Source organism: Oryctolagus cuniculus, chromosome X (assembly GCF_051225735.1).
Source record: "Oryctolagus cuniculus isolate XC-2025 breed Fujian yellow rabbit chromosome X, ASM5122573v1, whole genome shotgun sequence".
In the NCBI taxonomy this organism is placed as follows: Eukaryota; Metazoa; Chordata; class Mammalia; order Lagomorpha; family Leporidae; genus Oryctolagus; species Oryctolagus cuniculus.
The window spans coordinates 113,906,386-113,926,468 of record NC_142888.1 but is presented as its reverse complement, the minus strand read 5'-3'; the positions used below and the strand labels follow the sequence as shown (position 1 = coordinate 113,926,468).

The window sequence follows — 20,083 nt, the reverse complement described above, 5'->3', positions numbered from 1 at the left end:
ATGATAATAATTCTTCCAACCCACAAATGTGGAAGATTCATTCTTTTTTTTTGTGTGACTTCTTCTATTATTTCTTTAATATTTTGTAATTTTTATTGACAAGATCTTTCACATCCTTAGTTAAATTGATTCTAATGTTTTTAAATTTTTGTAGTTATTATGAATTGCATTGATCTTTCAAGTTATTTTTCAGCCATGGCATAATCTGTGTATATAAAACTACTAATTTTCATGTGTTTACTTTATATCCTGCAACTTTACCAAACTCTCCTATAAGTTCTAATACTCTCTTAGTGGAGTCTTTTGTTTTCCCTATATATACTGGATCATGTCATCTGCAAACAGGGATAATTTGACTTCCTTATTTCAAATTTGTATCCCTTTGATTTCTTTTTCTTGCCTCATGGCTCTGGCTAAAACTTCCAGAACATTGAATAACAACTTCCATTACATTGAATAGCAATGGTTAAAGTGGGCATCCTTGCCTGGTTCCAGATCTTAGTGGAAAATGCTTCCAACTTTTCCCCATTCAATAGGATACTGGCCATGGGTTTGTCATATATTGCCTTGATTGTGTTGAGAAATATTCCTTCCATACCCAATTTGCTTAAAGTTCTCATCATGAAAGGATGTTGTATTTTAACAAATGCTTTCGTTGCATCTATTGAGATAACCATATTGTTTTTATTTAATTTTTATGTGATACATCATATTTATTGATTTGCATATGTTGAACCATACCTGCATACCAGGGATAAATACCACTTGGTCCAGGTGAATGATCTTTCTGATGTGTTGTTGGATTTGACTGGCTACTATTTGTTGAGGAATTTTTTGTCTATGTTCATCAGGGAAATTGGTCTTTAGTTCTCTTTCTCTGATGTATCTTTTTCTGGTTTTGGAATTAAGGTGATGCTTGCCTTATTTAAGGACTTTGGAAGGATTCCTTCCCTTTTGATTGTTTTTGGGTAGTTTGAGAAGAACTGGAATTAGTTCTTCTTTAAAAGTTTGAAGGGCCAGCGCTGTGGCACAGTGAGTTAATCCTCTTTCTACAGTGCCAGCATCCCATATGGGCACCAGTTTAGTACCAGATGCTCCTCTTCTGATCCAGCTCTCTTCTATGGCCTGGGAAATCAATAGAAGATGGCCAAAGTACTTAGGCCCCTGCACCCACGTGGGATATCCAGAAGAGGCTCCTGGCTCCTGGGTTTGGATCAGCACAGCTTTGGCCATTGTGGCCAATTGGGGAGTGAACCAGCTGATGGAGGACCTTTCTCACTGTCTATCCCTCTCATTGTCTGTAACTCTATCTCTCAAAGAAATAAAATCTTTAAAAAAAAACTTGATATAATTCAGCAGTGAAGCTATCTGTCCCTGGGCTTTTCTTTGCTGGGAGGATTTTTATTACTGATTCCATCTCTGTCTTGGTTATTGGTCTATTTAGGTCTTCTGTGTCTTCATGACTTAATTTTGGTAGATTGTGTGTGTCCAGAAATCTATCCATTTCTTCTAGATTTTCTAGTTTGTTGCCATTACAGCTCTTTGTAGTAATTACTAATGATTCTTTTTATTTCTGTGGTATCCACTGTTACATCTTCTTTTTCATGTTTGATTTCATTAACTTGAGTCTTCTCTCTCTTTTGGTTAGTTGAACCAATGGTATATCCATTTTTTAAAAAAAAAATAGCTCTTGGCTTCACTGAGTTTTTGAAGTATTTTTGTTTCAATTTTGCTTAATTATTCTCTAGTTCATTTTTATCTTAATTTTAACTAGTTTTTTTTAACAGATTTGTTCATAGCACTCCAAGAACATAATGAGAAGGGAATATCATTATGTTCTTTTCTAGTTTTAATTATTTCTTTCCTCTTACTAATTTGGGGTTTGGTTTGTTCTTTTTTTTTTAGATCATTGAGATGCATTGTTAGCTCATTCACTTGATGTCTTTACAATTTTTTTATGTAGGCATAATTTACTATAAACTTTCCTCTTTACACTGCTTTTCCTGTATCCCATAAGTTTTAATATGATATATTGTCATCTTCATTGATTACCAGAAATGTTTTATTTATCTTTTGATTTCCTCTATGACACACTGTTCATTTATAAGCATGTTGTTCAGTCTCCATGTGATTGCATATTTCCTAGAGTTTCTTAATTTTTTTATTTCCAGCTTCATTCTATAGTGGTCAGAAAAGATACATGGTATGCTTTACATTTTTTTTAATTTGTTGAGACTTGCTTTATGGTATATGATCCATCCTAGAGAAAGTTCCATGAAGTGATGAAATTAATGTGTATTCAGCAACTGCAGGATGAAATGTTCTGTATGTATCAATTAGTTCCATTTGACCCATAGTTTAGATTAGCTCTGTTGTTTCTTTGTTCGTTTTCTGTGTAGTTGATCTACACATTGATTAAAGTGGGCTGTTGAAGTTCCACATTACTCTTGGAAGGCAGCTGTGCTCACCACTATAACACCAGTGCTGATGTCCTCCCATTATTATTGTATTGGAATCTATATCTCCCTTTAGATCCATTAACATTTATTTTGTTTCTTTCTTTATTTGAGAGGTAGAGCTACAGATGGAAAGAGTGAGAACCAGGAATAAACCACCCACTGGTTTATTCCCCAGATGGCCACAACGGCCTGAGCTAGGCCTATCTAAAGCCAGGAGCCAGGAGCCAGGATCTTCCTCCAGGTCTCCCACATGGATAGAGGGGCCCAAGCACTTGGGCTATCACCCACTGCTTTTCCAAGCCATGGACAGAGACCTGGATTGAAAAAGGAGCGCCTGGTACATGAACTGGCACCCATATGGGATGCCAGTGCCCAAGGCAGAGGCTTAGCCTACTATACCAGTCCCAACATTTGTTTTAAATAGGCAGGAGCCCTGGCAATGGATGCATTTACATTTACTATAGTCACTTCTTCATGTTGAATTGATCCTTTAATCAGTACAAAATGTCCCTCTTTATCTCTTACCAGTTTTTCTGTTAAAGTCTATTTGATGATATTAGGATGGCTTTCCTGCTTGTTTTTGCTTTTCATTAGCACAGACTACCTTTTTAACTATCATTCACTTTCAATCTGTGTATATCGTTTTTTAAAGATTTAGTTATTTATGTGAAAGTCAGATTTGCACAGAGAAGGAGAAGCAGAAAGAGAGAGAGAGAGAGGGCCAGCACTGTGGCTCACTTGGTTAATCCTCCACCTGTGGCACCAGCATCCCATATGGTCACTGGGTTCTAGTCCCGGTTGCTCCCCTTCCAGTCCAGTTCTCTGCTGTGGCCCAGGAGGACAGTGGAGGATGGCCCAAGTGGCCCAAGTGCTTGGGCCCCTGCATTCACATGGGAGACCAGGAAGAAGCACCTGGCTCCTGGCTTCGGATTGGCACAGTGCTGGCAGTATCAGGCATTTGGGGAGTGAACCAATGGAAGGAAGACCTCTCTCTCTCTCTCTCTCACTGTCTATAACTCTACCTGTCAAATAAAGAGAGAGAGAGAGGTCTTTCATCCACTGGTCCTCTCCCCCATTGGCCTCAACGACAAGAGCTCTGCCAATCCGAAGCCAGGAGCCAGGAGCTTCCAGTTCTCCCACATGGGTGTAGTGGCCCAAGGGCTTGGGTCATGTTCTACTGCTTTCCAAGGCCATAGCAGAGAGTCTGATAGGAAATGGAGCACCCAGGACTGGAACCAGCACCAATATGGGATGCCAGTACTGCAGACGGTGGCTTTACCTGCTACGCCACAGTGCCGGCCCCCAATCTGCGTATATCTTTGATGCTAAAGTGTGTTTCCTGCAGGCAGCAAATTGTCGGGTCCTTTTTTGAAAAAAAAAAAAAGTATTTTTTGAAAGAGGGAGAGAGAGATAGAGATTTCACCCACTGGTTTACTCTCCAAATGGCTGCAACTGCCAGTGTTGGGCCAGGAAGAAGCCAGGAGCCAGGAGCTTCATCTGAGTCTCTCACATGAGTGCAGGGCCCCAAGGATTTGGGCAGTTTTCACTGCTTTCCCAGGCACATCAGCAGAGAGCTGGATCAAAAGTGGAGCTACCAAGACTCGAACTGGTGTACAAATGGGATACCAACATCGCATAAAGTGGCTTAACCTGCTATGTCACAGAGCTGGCCCGAATAGTTGAGTCTTGTTTTACAATCCATTCAAGGGCTGCCTGTTTTGAAAGATTACTAGAGGGTCACAGTTTTCAATTAAATAGTAACTGTAACTGTTGTAAATAAATACTCTCATTACCTTGCTCCTAAGCATTAAGAAACTTAAAATTGGAAATAAAATAACTGAAGATCTTTGAGACTTAATTTATAAAGTTGTATTTAGTGACAAAACTGTAATCTTAATGAAAATTCTATGGCCCAGTTCACTTGTTTAATCACATTAATCTCCAGAATACATAGTAGCGTGTTATTTTAAAACTTTACAATAAAAAACTGAAGTTTGTCATTGCATTGTTACCTGACATTTTGAAACTATAAATGGTTTACAATATTATATTCAATTAATTATGTTGAACTAGGGAAATAGTTAGGGAACTATTGTAAACTTATTGTTTACATAGGAGAAAAATAGCTGATATATTCTATTTGGCACTTATTTGTGGAGTTGTGATTTTATTTGCAGATTTTAAAATTTATTTCCATTTGCTTTTAGAATGGAAAAGTGTTTAAACACAAGTCTCAATTGTACCTGTGAATGACATTCTTATTTGGAATGTTTTAAAGATAGCTGTTGCTTCCAGAAAAAGAGAACTGCTACATTTCTTGTTTTTTTTTTTTTTTCAAGAGACAGGCTTCATTCAAATATGTGAGAGTTTTCAGCCTATTTGAAGCAATTTCAATTCATCTAGATTGTAAAGGTTTAGTGTGGATATGGATCTCAAGGGGTGGGTTGAAGAGCAGAGGCATCTGGTGAGCCAGACCACATGACAAATGATCAAAACTGTAGAAAAAAATAAGAATATATTTTATGGGTTGTAGGCTTGCTGGGCTCGACTCTCTAGTTTCAAGATCTTGACAGATCTAGTGAAAAAAAATTTCACCACCAGGACCAAAATTGTGGTTGTAAAGCCAACTGCCTGCAATGCCAGCATTCCATATGAGTGCCTGTTCAAGTTTTGGATACTCGACTTCCAATACAGTTCCCTCCTAAAGGTCTGGTCTAAGAGCTTGGGCCCCTACCACCTCCGTGGGAGACTCAAATGAAACTCCTGGCTTTGGCCTGGCCCAGCGCTGGCCATCAGGCCCTCTGAGGAATGAACCAGTAAATAGAAGATTTCACTCTCTGTGTAACTCTGATTTTCAAAATAAATAAGTACAACTTTAAAGAAAACTCCATCACCGCCTCCACCCTTCACCAATTAACATCTCATAAGATTATCAACTAGAATTAGATAAAGCCACACAAAGAAAGACCAGGGGCCAATCACCTCACCTTTGTGTATAAAGGGGGTGAATATCTCATATGCCAGGGAGTGGGGTAGATGTGTTTTTAATCGTCAGAGTACAACGAGAAAGTGAGTCAAAGTAATGATTTTCCAGTTAGACCTTTGAAAATAAAGTGGGAAATGAAAAACAGAGTGGATATTGAAAGTCAAATATCTAAGCATGATATTAACCAGCAATTGATCTGGACCAGGGCTTTTCTGTGAATATTAGAGAGGCAGAGTTGTCTCAGCAGCAAGAGATCTTTTCTTTCCTCTTGAAGTAAGAAAACTGATTACCACCTTCAGCTTTATTCAAGATTTCCAGGGATTTGTATGGAAATGTTATCGGATCACCCTAGGCTACCTATGATGTCATCTCTATCAGAATCACTTCCTTTTTTCCATACACAGAAGATTAAGAGTTCACTTCTGATGATACAGATGAATATTTGTAGGACAAATAGATAAACATACACTTGTAGAATTATGTAACACAAGTGCAAGAATCAGCCTCCACTTTGAAATTCTCAAACCATCATCTAAAAAGCACATGGCTTTTGAAGGTAAACAACATTGAGGGGTAATATACTAATTCATTTTTTTCCTCTTACTAAATTTAGGAAACACATGTAACACACTGGAAAAACTGCTCTTGAGACAGGAGAATTGCAGTATTACTGCCAAGATCATCAATTCACTAATGCAAGTGTTGTGGTCTTTATTTACATAGCAGTTGGGAGAGGAAAATATCTAAGAGGCATGCTGACATTAACCCTTGATATTATTGTTGTGGAAGGTAAAGAGCACTGAGTTCAGAGGCATGCGTTTCAGTGTTGGCTCTGCTACTGGCTGTGTGACCTTGGGCAGGTCATTTACCTTTTGTTTTTTAAAGATTTTATTCATTTATTTGAGAGATAGAGTTACAGACAAAGAGCTGGAAAGACAGAGAGAAACACCTTCCATCCACTGTTCCACTCCCCAAATGGCCACAATGGCTGGAGCTGAGCAGATCCAAAGCCAGGAGCCAGGAACTTCTTCCAGGTCTCCCACATGGGTGCAGGGGCCCAATGACATGGGCCATCTTCTACTGCTTTCCCAGGCCATAGAAGAGAGCTGTTTTGGAAATGGAGCAGCCGGGACACCAACCAGTGCCCATATGGGATGCTGGTGCTCCAGGTGGAGGCTTAGCCTACTATGCCATAGCACCAGCCCTGTCATTTACCTTTTCTAACACTCAGTATTCACATATTTTAAATGAAGGAAATAATGCTAACCCCTAGGTGTTTGAAAACTTTGAATGAGATGATGAATGTGAAAGAAATTAGAATTCAGAATAGTGCCATGTGGCAGATTTATTATTGTTTACCTGCTGAGCTGTTACACAGGAATAAGTGAGTTGTGGACGGGGAACACTGATAGCAGGGGTTTCCATGATTGTCCAGGAGCAAGTACTGAGCTTAGAATAGACACAAGGCTGTCTACCAGATTGGAAAGACGGGTGAGTTTGAGAAATCGTCATTTTATGTGGAAAACATGACGAAAGGTCCTGCTGCCATCTCTGGTGCCAAGACTTGCCTTTCTCCTTCAGCTTGATGAAAGACACTGGGTATCAATGTGTGTGGCCCTAACAGTTCTGTGATGAAAACAAAGTGAACACTTCTCAGCCGTCACTAACTCTGAAAGAGCTAAAGGGACATTGTAATGTTTATAGAAATCAAGTGGGCCAATCTGGGAGGCTGTAAGGCTCCTAAGGTGCAAATGCCTATTGGGTATCGTATGCCCAAATCCTCATCCTCGAAGCAAGAGAAGACAGAAACTCAGGCATCCATGAAATGTTACAAAAACAGAAAAAGCCCTGCTCCAGCCACAGGCCCAACCTGGAATGGAGCAGCTTGCTCAACAATTCCATTTGGAATCCTTTGTTTAGAATTGAGGAATCAAATTTTTCAAGTGAAACTATGTCATGCATCAGGGCCAAACTGATTTTTAGCTTCTTTCCAAAGTTTGAAGATGCATGGTCTTGCCCTTTTTCATTATGCTTTTGCTAGGGGAAGAAGTAATGCTGGCCACAATCTGGTTAAAGTGAGAAAGCTTCAGGCTGTTTCTGATAATCAGTTGGAAAAGTAAGACAATCCCTTAGGATGCCTCGTGGTCAGTCTTGGTTTGAAGGACCCTACCAAAAGGAAAGTGAAGGGGCTATGGTTTCTAAGTCAAAGGGCAATGGGTGCAGTGGGGAGTGGGACACACAAACAAAAGGGCCTCTATGCTCGCAACTCAAGAACAGTTCCGTTAGCTACTTTATACTGGGAATTCACTTAGTGAGTTGGAAAACCTCTGCTGTAGGGCACAGGTACCAAGGAAGACAAGTACACAATTTTAGGGAGCATGTAAACTTGCTCCTGATTCACTGCTCTTTAGTGGCAGAAACAGAAAAGGACAAGGACAGTATGATATCTAGATTCTCAGGATTCACAGTAGAAATTATGATCAGGTTTGTCAAAAAGAGTTCTCTTCTTTAAACCGAAGTTCAATAAAAGAACAGATCCTTTCTTCTCTCTGGAGACTGGCTTCCTGAAAAACAGGATAAGCATGATGTTTAAGAAGCTGGCTATGAGGTCAAATGTGCCCAGGTTTGAGTGCCAGCCCCACCACTGCCTAACTGTGTGACCTTAGGCAGGTTACCTAAGCCTTTCTGAGCCCTGCTGTGCTCCTGTTGCATGGGGATATCAATAACAGCTACCTCCTTGGGGTATGGTGAGGATTAAATGAGTCAAACTCACATGAGGGTATGTCAAAAAGTTCAGGGAAAATGGAATTAAAAGATAAATTTGTCTTGGTGCAAAATTTTTTTTGGAAATTCATGCACAGTGTTTTCATTGCATGCATTTTCCATAAATGTCAAGAGCCTTCATGTAAAGCCCTAGAACAGTGGCTGGCACATACATGCTCAATAAATGTCCATTGTTATTTTAGTATTAAAAGCAGTGTCTCTATATGTGGTAGTCAAATTACTATGTGGTCAAGTTGCTTCTTAGCTTTGTGGGTAGGATCAAGAATTTCGAAGGCAGAGAATGAGGATTAAGTGAAATAATTTGCTCAAATATTTAGCACAAATGGGCTCTAACGTTTGTTTTCTTAAAAGTATGCTCAGGTCCCACTAATCTCTTTAGCTGCCACTTCATTTCTCTTCACCTCTTCAAGTCTAAACCTCTCTAAGAAGTTGCTGACATTCACTGTCTCTATTTTCTCATCTCCCACTCATTCTTCAACCCTCTCCAACCTGGCCTCTGTCTGTATTACATAAGGGGAACTGCTCTTTTACATATTGGAAAACACTCTTAACAAGGTTCCCAACATCTCTGATGTCACATCCAACAGAAATTCCTCTGTCCTTCTCTTCTTTTGGACAGCTTTTGACATAGCTGTTCACTCCGTCAGGTTTGAAACACTGTTACAAGTTTCTGTTGTGCACCAGACTGTTCTGGTTCTCTTTCTACTGCACTGGCCTCTCCTTCCCAATGTCCTTTGTTGGTGTCTCATGTCCCCAGCCTCTAAATGTGTTAATTCTTCTGGATTCTGTCCTCTGTTCTCCTCTGTATTTACATCTTCTGCCTGTGTGATCATATCCAATAGCCATAAATGTCATTTATACACTATACTATACTGATGAGTCCTGAATGGTTATCTAGACTTCTCTTCTGAATTCCACACTTACATATAAAACTGTTGAAATGGTATATTCACTTGACTGTTTTATGGGTGCCTTTAGATTCACATGATCAAACAGAATGGTGTTGTCTGATAGTCTTTACCATTTTGATATTTAACACTATGCACCCAGTTACCCAAGCAGGAAACTTAAGGGCTAGCCAGATTCTCCTCTCTTCCTCACCACTCCCATCCAATTAATTGGTAAGTCCTAAGCCATAAACTTTCCAAGTGTATCTCCAGCACATCGACTTCTATCTTTACTACTGCTGCTTAATCCAGGCTATCACCCTCTCCTGTCTCCTAGCCCATCTCTTCCTTTGGATTCTTGCAATTCTCCACAACGGCTTTTGTGATCTTATCAAATGCAAATAGGATTACACTTAAAATCCTTCCATGGCTCACCAAGTCACTTAGAATATGAAATCTAGTATCCCAGCATGACCCATAAGGCCCTGCATCACTTGGCCTCTGTGTCATAGGCACATGAAAGCAGCAGGTCCATATTACTGGGGTAGGAGGAGACTTTGCTTCCCTTCCTTTGACAAATATTTATCTGGATCTGTAGCAGAAAATCTTTCAGAATCTCCAAAATTCCTATTCAAAGATTCATGTGGTTCATTTTTTTATGACAGGCAGAGTGGACAGTGAGAGAGAGAGAGACAGAGAGAAATGTCTTCCTTTGCCGTTGGTTCACCCTCCAATGGCCGCCGCGGCCGGCGCGCTGCGGCCGGTGCACCGCGCTGATCCGAAGCCAGGAGCTAGGTGCTTCTCCTGGTCTCCCATGGGGTGCAGGGCCCAAGCACTTGGGCCACCCTCCACTGCACTCCCTGGCCACAGCAGAGAGCTGGCCTGGAAGAGGGGCAACCGGGACAGAATCTGGAGACCCGACCAGGACTAGAACCTGGTGTGCCGGCGCCGCAAGGCAGAGGATTAACCTAGTGAGCTGCGGCGCCGGCCCTCATGTGGTTCATTTTAAAATGACACTCATATGAAATACAAAAAGATTAAAATATTTCAAGAGGTGATTATGTCCTACACCAAATCTACCAATTAGGAAGTGGAGGTGAAGAAACCAGACAGCTAACAAAGTCTGTTGGTGGTTGTTACCATCAGCGAAGATTGGGAGACCAGCGTCATGCGTAAGAGCATGGAATTTGCTATATATTCTGATCTTTTTATTTGGAACTCAAGGAAATTTTCCTCCTCCCCACTATGTTCTCTGATGCCTTCCTCTCTACAATGGTAGAATGGCAGAGTCCAGACTGTTGGCATAGTCAGGCACTCATGCCACCATCTCTCAACTACTCTCCCCAGGCAAGAATATCCCCTTACCACTGTCCCAAAGTAGTACTGCTCTTTGCTCTTTAACTTTCTTTCTGAGCCTTCTGCTTTGCTCCTTTATTTTAGGATATGATAAATGGTGACTCACGTGCAGTTAAATAATGTCATCACTAATTCCAACCATTGTGCACTTGATTTCATTTAGAATTCTTTTTGATGATTTTACAACAGTGCAAGAGCCAAGAGATAAACTATGTCTACCACCTGCTAGTGTGTGACCTTATTCTCCAAAAATAGCTGCACTTTTGGGGGCTGGCATTGTGGCACAGTGAGTAAGGTTGCTGCCTGCAATGCCAGCATCCCATATAGGTGCTGGTTCCCTGCTTCTTCACTTCTGATGAAGTGCTTTCCCTGCTAACTCACCTGGGAAAGCAGTGGAAGCTGGTCCAAGTACTTGGGTCTCTTCCATCCATGTGGGAGACCCAGATGAAACTCCTGGGTCCTGGCATCTACCCAGTCCAGCCCTGGCTGATTTGGGTAGTGAACCAGAGCATGGAACATTTCTCTCTCTTTCTCTCTCTCTCTCCCCCTCTACCCCCCATAACTCTACCTTTCAAATAAATAAATCTTTAAAAAAAAAAAAAACAAGACTTACACTTTTGTATGACTTACTCTGAGCCATGTATGGTGCTAAGATTTTGAGTATATTATTTCTTTTAAAAAAGATTTATTTTTATTTATTTAAAAGGTATAGTTACTGAAAGAGATGGAAAGAGAGAGAGAGAGAGATAAAGTCTCCATCTGCTGGTTCACTCCCCAAATGGCTGCAACATCTAGGGCTGGGCCAGACCAAAGCCAGAAGCCAGGAGCTTCTTCCCGATCTCCCACATGGGTGCCTCTCCCCATGGACTTGGACAATCTTCTACTGCTTTTCCCAGGCACATTAACAGGGAGCTAGATCAGAAGTGGAGCAGCAAGGACTCAAAACAGTGCCCATATGGAATGAGGCATCACAGGTGGTGGCCTTACCCACTACACCACAACCTTAGACCCTTGAATATATTATTTAATCTTCACAGAAACTCTATACTGTGAGCACTATTTTTATTCTCATTATACAGATGAGGCAAATGAGGCACACAGAGATTAAGAAATGAGATTAAATTCCTGAAGCTAATAATTTCAAAGCTGGGATTTGAACCCTGAACCTAGGTCATGAAGATTTTCTTGCCAGTCTACTCAGCTCACCCTCATTTGGAAGCTCCTGTGGACATCTCTTTCAAATTCAACATGGAGCCCAAGGGTCATGGTCTTGCCTCAGCTGACATTTTCCCTAACTACAGAGTCCTGAAGTGGCCCTATACGCATGGCTGAATCTGAACACCTGGGACAGAACAAGCTAATCCTCATGGATTTGTTCATCTTTCTGAGTCACCTTGGTTACCATGGTTAAGTTAGGCTCAGATTAAATAACCCAGTGGAGCTGCTTATAGCAAAATTTTAAAAAAAATGCTCAGGACATTTTACACAATCTGAAATTTGCACTATGGGAGACTAAGACAAAATCAATTATATCTATGAAAAATACTAAATTATAGTGCCCCACATTTGTTCTTCAGATTCAGAGTACATTTTCAAAGGCTGAACCAGATACATACTTTCATTTGCAAGGCTGGTACTGGCAGGTCCATGATTGGGGGAGACAAATATTTTCTTATCTAGAAAAGAAGAAGAAGCAAACATGATTGGAAGTGACATCTCTGAGGCTGGACTAGAAAGTGCCCACCAGCACCTCCAGTAACCCTAGATGGCCTGCCTGTCACTTTTGGGAAGCCGGCTTATTTTCTCTTATCAGATGCCACAAAAGTAGAGCAGCTTCTCTGTTTTCTAAGGCTCCTTAGGTTGTGTTCCCATCTTCCTGAGTCAGGGTCACTGACTTCCCCAATAGATCCCGGACCTTCGGTTACCAATGACTACAACTGATCTCTGCATTAGTAAGAGAGCATGCAGAGTTCCCAGCAGCTGAAACTTAAGTGATGAACACTTGCTTGTCAATGTGTCTAGAGGTGTCAGAAATAGTATAATGCCTACATTATAGTTTTTGTTATGATGCCCTGGCATATAGTAGGTGCTCGCTAAATATTTACTGAATTGGATTTGAACTGTACAGAGTTGTTATATTTGGAAGGTGCTGATTTGAGCCATCTGTGTTTTAACCAACTGTTAAAACAGAACTCTGATGTGCGTATGCACAGGCATATATACAAACACAGTTGGCCTAATTTTCCCTCCAAATCCAGTAGGAAGAGACTTGTGAAAAAGTATGGGGTGGGAATTTTCACAAGTTACCCACGCATGACACTTTTATGACTAACTCTCTATGTAGTTTCCTAATCAAACTCTGAAAGTGATGGAGTGTTATTTTAATGGGGAATTTGTTTGTGATACTAGGATGAAACACAGGACCTGACTTAGGTAGGCTATGGTGAATGGGCTCTTTGTGTACTCTATGCTTAGTTCAGAGCAAAGACAGCTTCCAGTTCTTTCCTTAAGGTATAGAACACTAGAATCACAGATGCACATGGACTAGGGAGCAAAAAAAAAATGCATCCCGAGGATGCAGATTTGGCCCCATGAGACTATAAAAATATATATTATAACAAATATTTCATGTGAAAAGCAAAGCTTGCAGCATAGTGGATAGCCTTCTTCATGAAAGTATAGTGTAGGCCAATCATTCTCCATCCTTTTACAAAGAAAGGAGTCTTGTTCCTGATGAATATCTTACATCAAGTAGGAACAAATTAAATATTCATTGGATGAGTGAGTGAATGAAGAAGTGAGTGACCCTTATGGGTATTTTGATTTCAGGGGGTAGAATAGTGGTCAGAGAGCAGGAATCCAAAGGAAGCCAAGTAGGAGGAGCCCAGGGCACAGGAGTAAGCCATAGACAGCCAGGCCCTGTTACTTCTACAGGCAGCATTGGGGCTGCCTCTCCCATTGCTTTGAATTTTAATGCATGGAGCAGATGGTTGGTGTAGATTGCTCTTGTTTGTGCTCATGAGTCTGGCATCATTGCAAGTTGCCAACCTGTTTGAGAGTAATGTTTGAGCCAGTAGGTACGTCAAATGGCACAGTTTTAATGATAGATTATTTAGTGGCTCCCAACAAGGTAGATGCAGGACCCTACAATTTTAGGCAGTAGCCCACCATTTTTGTAGGGTAAGGCCAAGTCAACAGACTGCAGTGAATATTTCAGGCCAAATCTGGCTGGTTGACTATTTATCAGTCATTAAACTGTGCATACCAATGAAGCTTAGTGAAGATATATGGAACATTTAAGCAGAACATTCTGTTTCTCAGCAGCCCCATGTCAGAGAGGCAACAATTAGTCTTGGTACCCCATGTCATGCTAACTTACTCCCCATCGCCACCAATCAAAGGCAGCCTTCCAAGTAGGCATTTGAAGCCATCTCCTTATAGTGCACAGAGCTGGGAGGCAGGGTAAAGAGCAATTCCATGCTTCCAGCTATCTTGACAGAGTGGCACTATTCCCTCATAACACATTCCTGAAGAAGGGAGAGGCATCTGTTTTACTGGAAGAGACTTAGGAGGCGCTCACATTTCTCATCAGGCTGAGGCTCCTGAACCAAGTGCTCAGTGGGGAAGGCACGAGGGTAGCCAGGCTCTGGGGGCCTGGAGCTGGCGAGGGAGGAGAAATGCCACAGCTCCCTGGGCTGAGCAGAAGGGGCCCCAGTCAGGGACAATGGATACTGATCCACAGGCACAGGACCAGACTCATCCAAGCTACAGTTGGCGACGCCATGTGCAAGAGACACTTCTGGCTGTGGCTTTGTCCATGAAGAAGAGAAACGCCACTGATTTGGAGGCATGTCACCATCTGAAAAGGAAAGATTTTGAAGATATGTTAGGTGTTTATTCTTTTCAAAATGGAAGTAGATTAATGTTTTTCTGGCTAATACATACTTGAAGAAAATATAGAAAAGGCTAAAAAACACCCTAATCATAATATCCAGAAATAGCAGATATCCTCTTTTAGTTGTACTTCTCTCTAGAACATATTTTCACAACACATGTTGTTATGAAAGCTGCTTTTGCTTCATTAAAATATCATGACCATCCTCCTATTGCCATGAATACAGTCAAAGAGCAGCTTTTTAAATGGTTGTTCAGTACTCTGCATTAAAGCAAAGATGTGACTAACAGAATGTATATCTGTGGGCAGCTCAATTATTTCTATTTTTTTTTGTTATCTGAACAACATGGTAATCAGAGTTTTTGTATATACATCTTTGCCCCCATGTCCAATGAGCTTCTTAGTGGAACTTTTCTAGAAGGAAAAATGCTTGATTTGTGTTTGGTTGATGCTGTTGCTTAACTTCCATGTTGTTAGCTATTTTATAGCTGGTGTTTTACATATACCAAACTAGAAGACTCCATAGAACTTTACAAAGGGTTCAGTGCTTGCCTGTGTTGGTCACCGCACAACTCTAGGGGTTGAAACCCTAGACCAAGGAATTGGGGACATGGGAAAGCTAAGAAACAGAACCAAGATAGCAATGCAGAATAGCCCAGTGGGGAACTGAGCTAGAGGAATGAGTGATAGGTAGGGAAGGAGTTTCTTGGACCTCGTCCTGCAAAAGCAGAATGTTCAGGGTCAACAGGTGACTCTGTTTCTTCTTGCAAAGTTGAGGAATGGACACAGTGTCTCTTTTGGTCCCATAGACATTATTCTGACTGTCTATCATAGTGGTTGAATCTAGGATATTGCTCGTCTAGGACAGCTCACGACATGAATGAATGTTTTCCCCAATCTCAGCACCCACTCAGGTGAGACAGGAGGAGGGAAAAAGCTCTGCAAGGTGGAGCTTAAATCTTGGAGCCACTCATCTATTCAAGATAACAAAGGAGGAATGTGTGGGTGTGGATACAAAGAAAGATTGGCTGCCTGGTACACTGGCCTCTTTGCCCTCCACATATGTTTCTGGCAGCTCTCCCCAAAGTTCAAGTTGACGGGCTGGCGCTGCGGCAGAGCAGGTTAAAGGCCTGGTCTGCCCACCAGCATCACATATGGGCACCGGTTCGAGTCCCAGCTGCTCCACTTCCATTCCAGCTCTCTGCTATGGCCTGGGAAAGCAATAGAAGATGGCCCAAGTCCTTGGGCCCCTGCGCCCATGTGGGAGACCCGGAAGAAGCTCCTGGCTCCTGGCTTTGAATCAGCTCAGCTCTGGCCATTGCGGCCATCTGGGGAGTGAACCATTGGATGGAAGACCTCTCTCTCTCTGGCTCTGCATCTCTCTGTAACTCTGTCTTTCAAATAAATAAACAAATCTTAAAAATAAAAAGTTCAAGTTGACTGAATTTTCTACTTGCTAAAGGAATCTGAATTACGTATTTTATAAATAACTGGAAGAGTTTGAAGTTTTCCAATACGAAGAAATGATAAAGGTTTAAGGAGACAGAATGTTACCTGGATTTGTCCATTACACATTGTGTACATGTATGTAATTAGCACACTGTACTCCATAAATATATACAGTTATTATTTGTCAATAAAAATAAAAATTGAAAAGTGCATGAAAAAAACAAACATGTGGCCCGCACAGTGTTACTACAGTGCCTTCACTCACCACCATGACATTCCATGTAACACAGATGATAAAAAAAAAAAAAGAAGCCCAAACCTATGCGGCAGGACATTTGGCCCAGAATTTTACACCACTAACAATCAGTTTTGGGTGATGGCGGATCTCTTTTAATAAAATCAAGGGCAAAGGAGCATATTGAGATGTGTTCCTGAGACTGAATCCTATTTTTGAAAATTGATATCTCCAGACCCAAAGCAATCGAGGGCACTCTGTGGTACAAACACTGATTAAACTGGTTTGGTATAATCACTGTCCATGCTTCATAATGAACAAAGGTACTGCATGTCCTATGCACAGATTAGAAACAAAGCACAGCCTCTGACAGCCAGGCTGACTCCATCTGAACTGGCTTTACAGAGCTCATACATATGACCTAGGTGCTTACTGAGTGTTTGAAATGAGGAAAGCAGGGCCCCAGAGTGCTTTGATTGTTTCTCCTAAGTGCATTACCCTCCAGAATTCTGGGACTGAAATGTTTAGGCAAGAGGGTAGTTCAAGGTCTCTTATGGTCACCAGAGAACAGTTTGCATGGGAAGTTGTAGGAACACACAGACTATCTCAGCCATGAGTTCACAACAATCCAATAGTGGGTCTCAGATAGCTGGGGAAATCCATCTTCCCAGACAAGGCTTGGGTGTTGGTGGCTCCTAGAGCTGAGACTCTGAGTTTGGGCAAGCCACTCTTTCTCAGGCTTCTTGGGCCAACTGCTCCAACAACCAGACCCTTTCACCATGTGGACATGTGAAGGCATCGCATCTTAAATCATAATCTGGGCTGCTTCAAAGTGCTGCTGCCACTAGAAGCAGTTTGGGTGACATTTTCCTACTCAAGTACCCCATGAAGTACCTCAGGAGGTGAGAGAGGTAGAGCTGGTGGAGGCTTTGCTGCCTTCTCAAACCCTAAACTACACTGATGAATGAATAGGAGGGTGAAGTTGGTTTGATTCAGGGATACTTGGGGAAGATAAGGAGTTTTCTTTTGCAGGAATATAAGACTTCCGCTCCATATATTCCAACCTCAGGCATCTAGGCTCTACCTCCTAGTCCCATCCATGCCTCTGGAATCCCTCAGGCACTTGTTCCTAAGACCAGGACTGTTCAGAGAGTAGTCTCCAGCTCCCATTCTGCCTCTTTTGGATGAAGCTGGTAGGCCATTCCTCTTACCTCTCCCCCAACCCACCCAAGCACATCCAAAAACCCCACCCACACCTACCCATATTCACTTCTGGGAGCTCCAGAACTCTCTGGAAGACATCTTTGGACAGTGAAGTGCCTGCCTCCACCCCTTGGGGCCTTCCTGCCACAATGTCTTGCATGGTGGCCATGACTCCTGACCCCAGCCTACTTTCTGGAAACACAAACTTAAGTGTCACCATCTCTAAAAGACCCTCTTAGGACTTCCAATCTAGGATTTGGTATCCTATTGCTTTCTGTGACTATACCATATTTCTGTCCATCATACTGTAATGTTAATCTGTAATTCTTTATTGCTTAATTTACTCACTTATTCATTTACTATTAGTCTTCCCCTCTATCCAGTAGGCCTTAAGATGGCTGGGATAATTTCTTTTTTATTCATCATACAACACCAAGAACTTGCACAGTGCCTGGAACATAGTAGAGCCTGACTTAATACTCTTCTAGTGATACACATGCATGCACTCACACACATGTGAATGTCCATGATTGCACACAAACACATATACAAATGCACACTCACTCATGCACACAGCTCCCTACTGAACCTTTTAATATTGAAGAGGGCATCATTCAAACTGGTCAATAACACAGATTTGGAGTCAGGTAGGATTGGAGTCCAGTCCCAGATCTGCCACTTTTGTCTGTGTAACACTGAGCATGCCCCCTTCCCCCCAACACACACACACACATACACACACCTCTGAGTCTCAAGGAACTATTGTGAGATTGAATGGAATGATCCACGTAAGGGGCTTTGCATATTGCCTGGTATTCAATAGGCATTCTTTTTTTAATAATTTTTTTTATTTGACAGGTAGAGTTGTAGACAGTGAGAGAGAGAGAGGTCTTCCATCCGATGGTTCACACCCCAAATGGCCGCTACAGCTGGAACTACGCCAATCTGAAGCTAGGAGCCAGGTGCCTCCTCCTGGTCTCCCATGTGGGTGCAGGGCCCAAGCACTTGGGCCATCCTCCATTGCCCTCCCAGGCCACAATAGAGAGCTGGACTGGAAGAGGAGCAACCGGGACTAGAACCCAACGCCCATATGGGATGCCGGTGCCACAGGCAGAGGATTAACCAAGTGAGCCATGGCGCCGGCCCCCTCAATAGGCATTCTATAAGTGGTAGTCCTTGCTGTTGTTATTGTTAGTCATTTCCATTTAATAAACCCACTATGAGTTTCTTTACTGCTTTGCAACATTTTGTGTAACCAACCCAGGAAAAAGCAAGACATTAATAAATGTATGAGCCCTGAGAATTCACCCTGCCATCAATCACCTGGTGTTGTAGGCAGGGGGGGCATAGAGGATGGATTGATTTTTGCTGTCAAAGCAGAATTTCAGAAGCCTTGCTCAGTCTGTGTCTATTCCCATCTATAATACATCAGAGCTGGGCAGGAACAACATGTAAATATAGAATAACAGGCTTATTGAGCATTTACTATGGGCCAGGCAATTTGCTTAACATTCCACATGCATGATCTCATCAGGTCCTCACAGCAACCCAGATGAGAAAATAAAGACTCAGAGTAGTTAAAGCAACTTGCCTGAGGCCATGCAAATTGACAAAACATTTATGGAGAGCAATTTTTCAGTAGATATCAGAACCATAAAATTTGTACACACCCTTTAACCCAGTCATTTTCTTTACAGCAATTTATTTTAAGGATATAATAAATGATGCATGTAAAAACAAAGATGTTCAAAGTGATGATGATAATACAGCAAAAATTAGCAACAACCTAAATGTCCAAAAAAAATTTAATAAATTTGGTACATCTATGAAACAATAGTCTTCATTAAAATAATGCAATAGAACATGTGATAGCATGGACAGATGTCTATGACTTACATCCACTATTTTTTGCTCCTTGAAGCTTACCTGCTTACTAAATTTTCAAAAAGACCACATTTTATTTTTTTGTAATTTGGAAAAGTTATTTCTTAAGCAAAAACTTAAGAAACCACTTGACCAATGAACCCCCAAAAGATGAGTCACAGTTGCAAACAGCCAATCCATAATTGCCTTATTTTCTTCCATCTACCCTTTCTCTAACTGCATCCTTAATACAAGTTCTACTTTACAATGAAGCTTAAACTAAGAACACTAAGAGAACACACTCACCCTGCATGAGGAAAGTGCGACCTTTGGCCTGCCCAATCTGCACACATTGTCTCTGCCTTCTCTGCACGCCTAGCTGGTGGCACTTGTCCCTCATTCACTCACTTTGGGAACAAGTAAGAAGTTCTTTGAATGAGCTGAGGTCAAAACTACAAAAGGCAGAGGAACAGCTTAGTGGAGAGACCCTGTCCTAGGGCATCAGGGGTAACTGCTCAGTCCCACCGTTATTCTCTGGGGCATCTAGTCTCTTGTTGAACATCCCTGGGTTTCCTTACCCAACTAAAGGTGGAAATCAAATGCAGAACAAGTGATAGTAGTATGGAAAATTGTGACAATGTGGATGGACCTGGAGGACATTATGGTAAGGAAAATAAGCCTGACACAGAGAGACAAATACCATGTGATGTCACTCATATATGGAGTCTAGAAAAAATGATCTCATAGAAGTTGAGAGGGATATAATGGTTACCAGAAGCTGGGGAGGAGAGGAGGACAGGGGTAATGGGAACGCATCAGTCAATGGGTACAATGTTATAGTCAGATAAAAGGAACAAGTTCTAGTGTTCTACTGTACAGCAGGGTGACTATATTGAACAAGAATGTATTGTATGTCTCAAAATAACAAAAGGAGAGGATTTTTAATATTCACAACAGAGAAATAAT

At 41.6% G+C, this 20,083-nt stretch overlaps 1 protein-coding gene across 1 annotated transcript in view; it reads right to left on the bottom strand.

Annotated features, from left to right (window-relative positions):
- Nucleotides 1–5,421: 5,421 nt before the first annotated feature.
- The window catches only part of VGLL1 (vestigial like family member 1), a 37,614-nt gene continuing 22,952 nt past the window's right edge, over nt 5,422–20,083 (bottom strand). The window contains exons 3-5 of the mRNA XM_008273255.5: nt 14,053–14,331; nt 12,089–12,148; nt 5,422–8,009 (exon numbers count right to left, since the gene is read on the bottom strand). Of these exons, the coding sequence (XP_008271477.1) occupies nt 7,966–8,009; nt 12,089–12,148; nt 14,053–14,331 (383 nt within the window). The 3' untranslated portion in view covers nt 5,422–7,965. The remainder of the gene's footprint in view (nt 8,010–12,088; nt 12,149–14,052; nt 14,332–20,083) is intronic.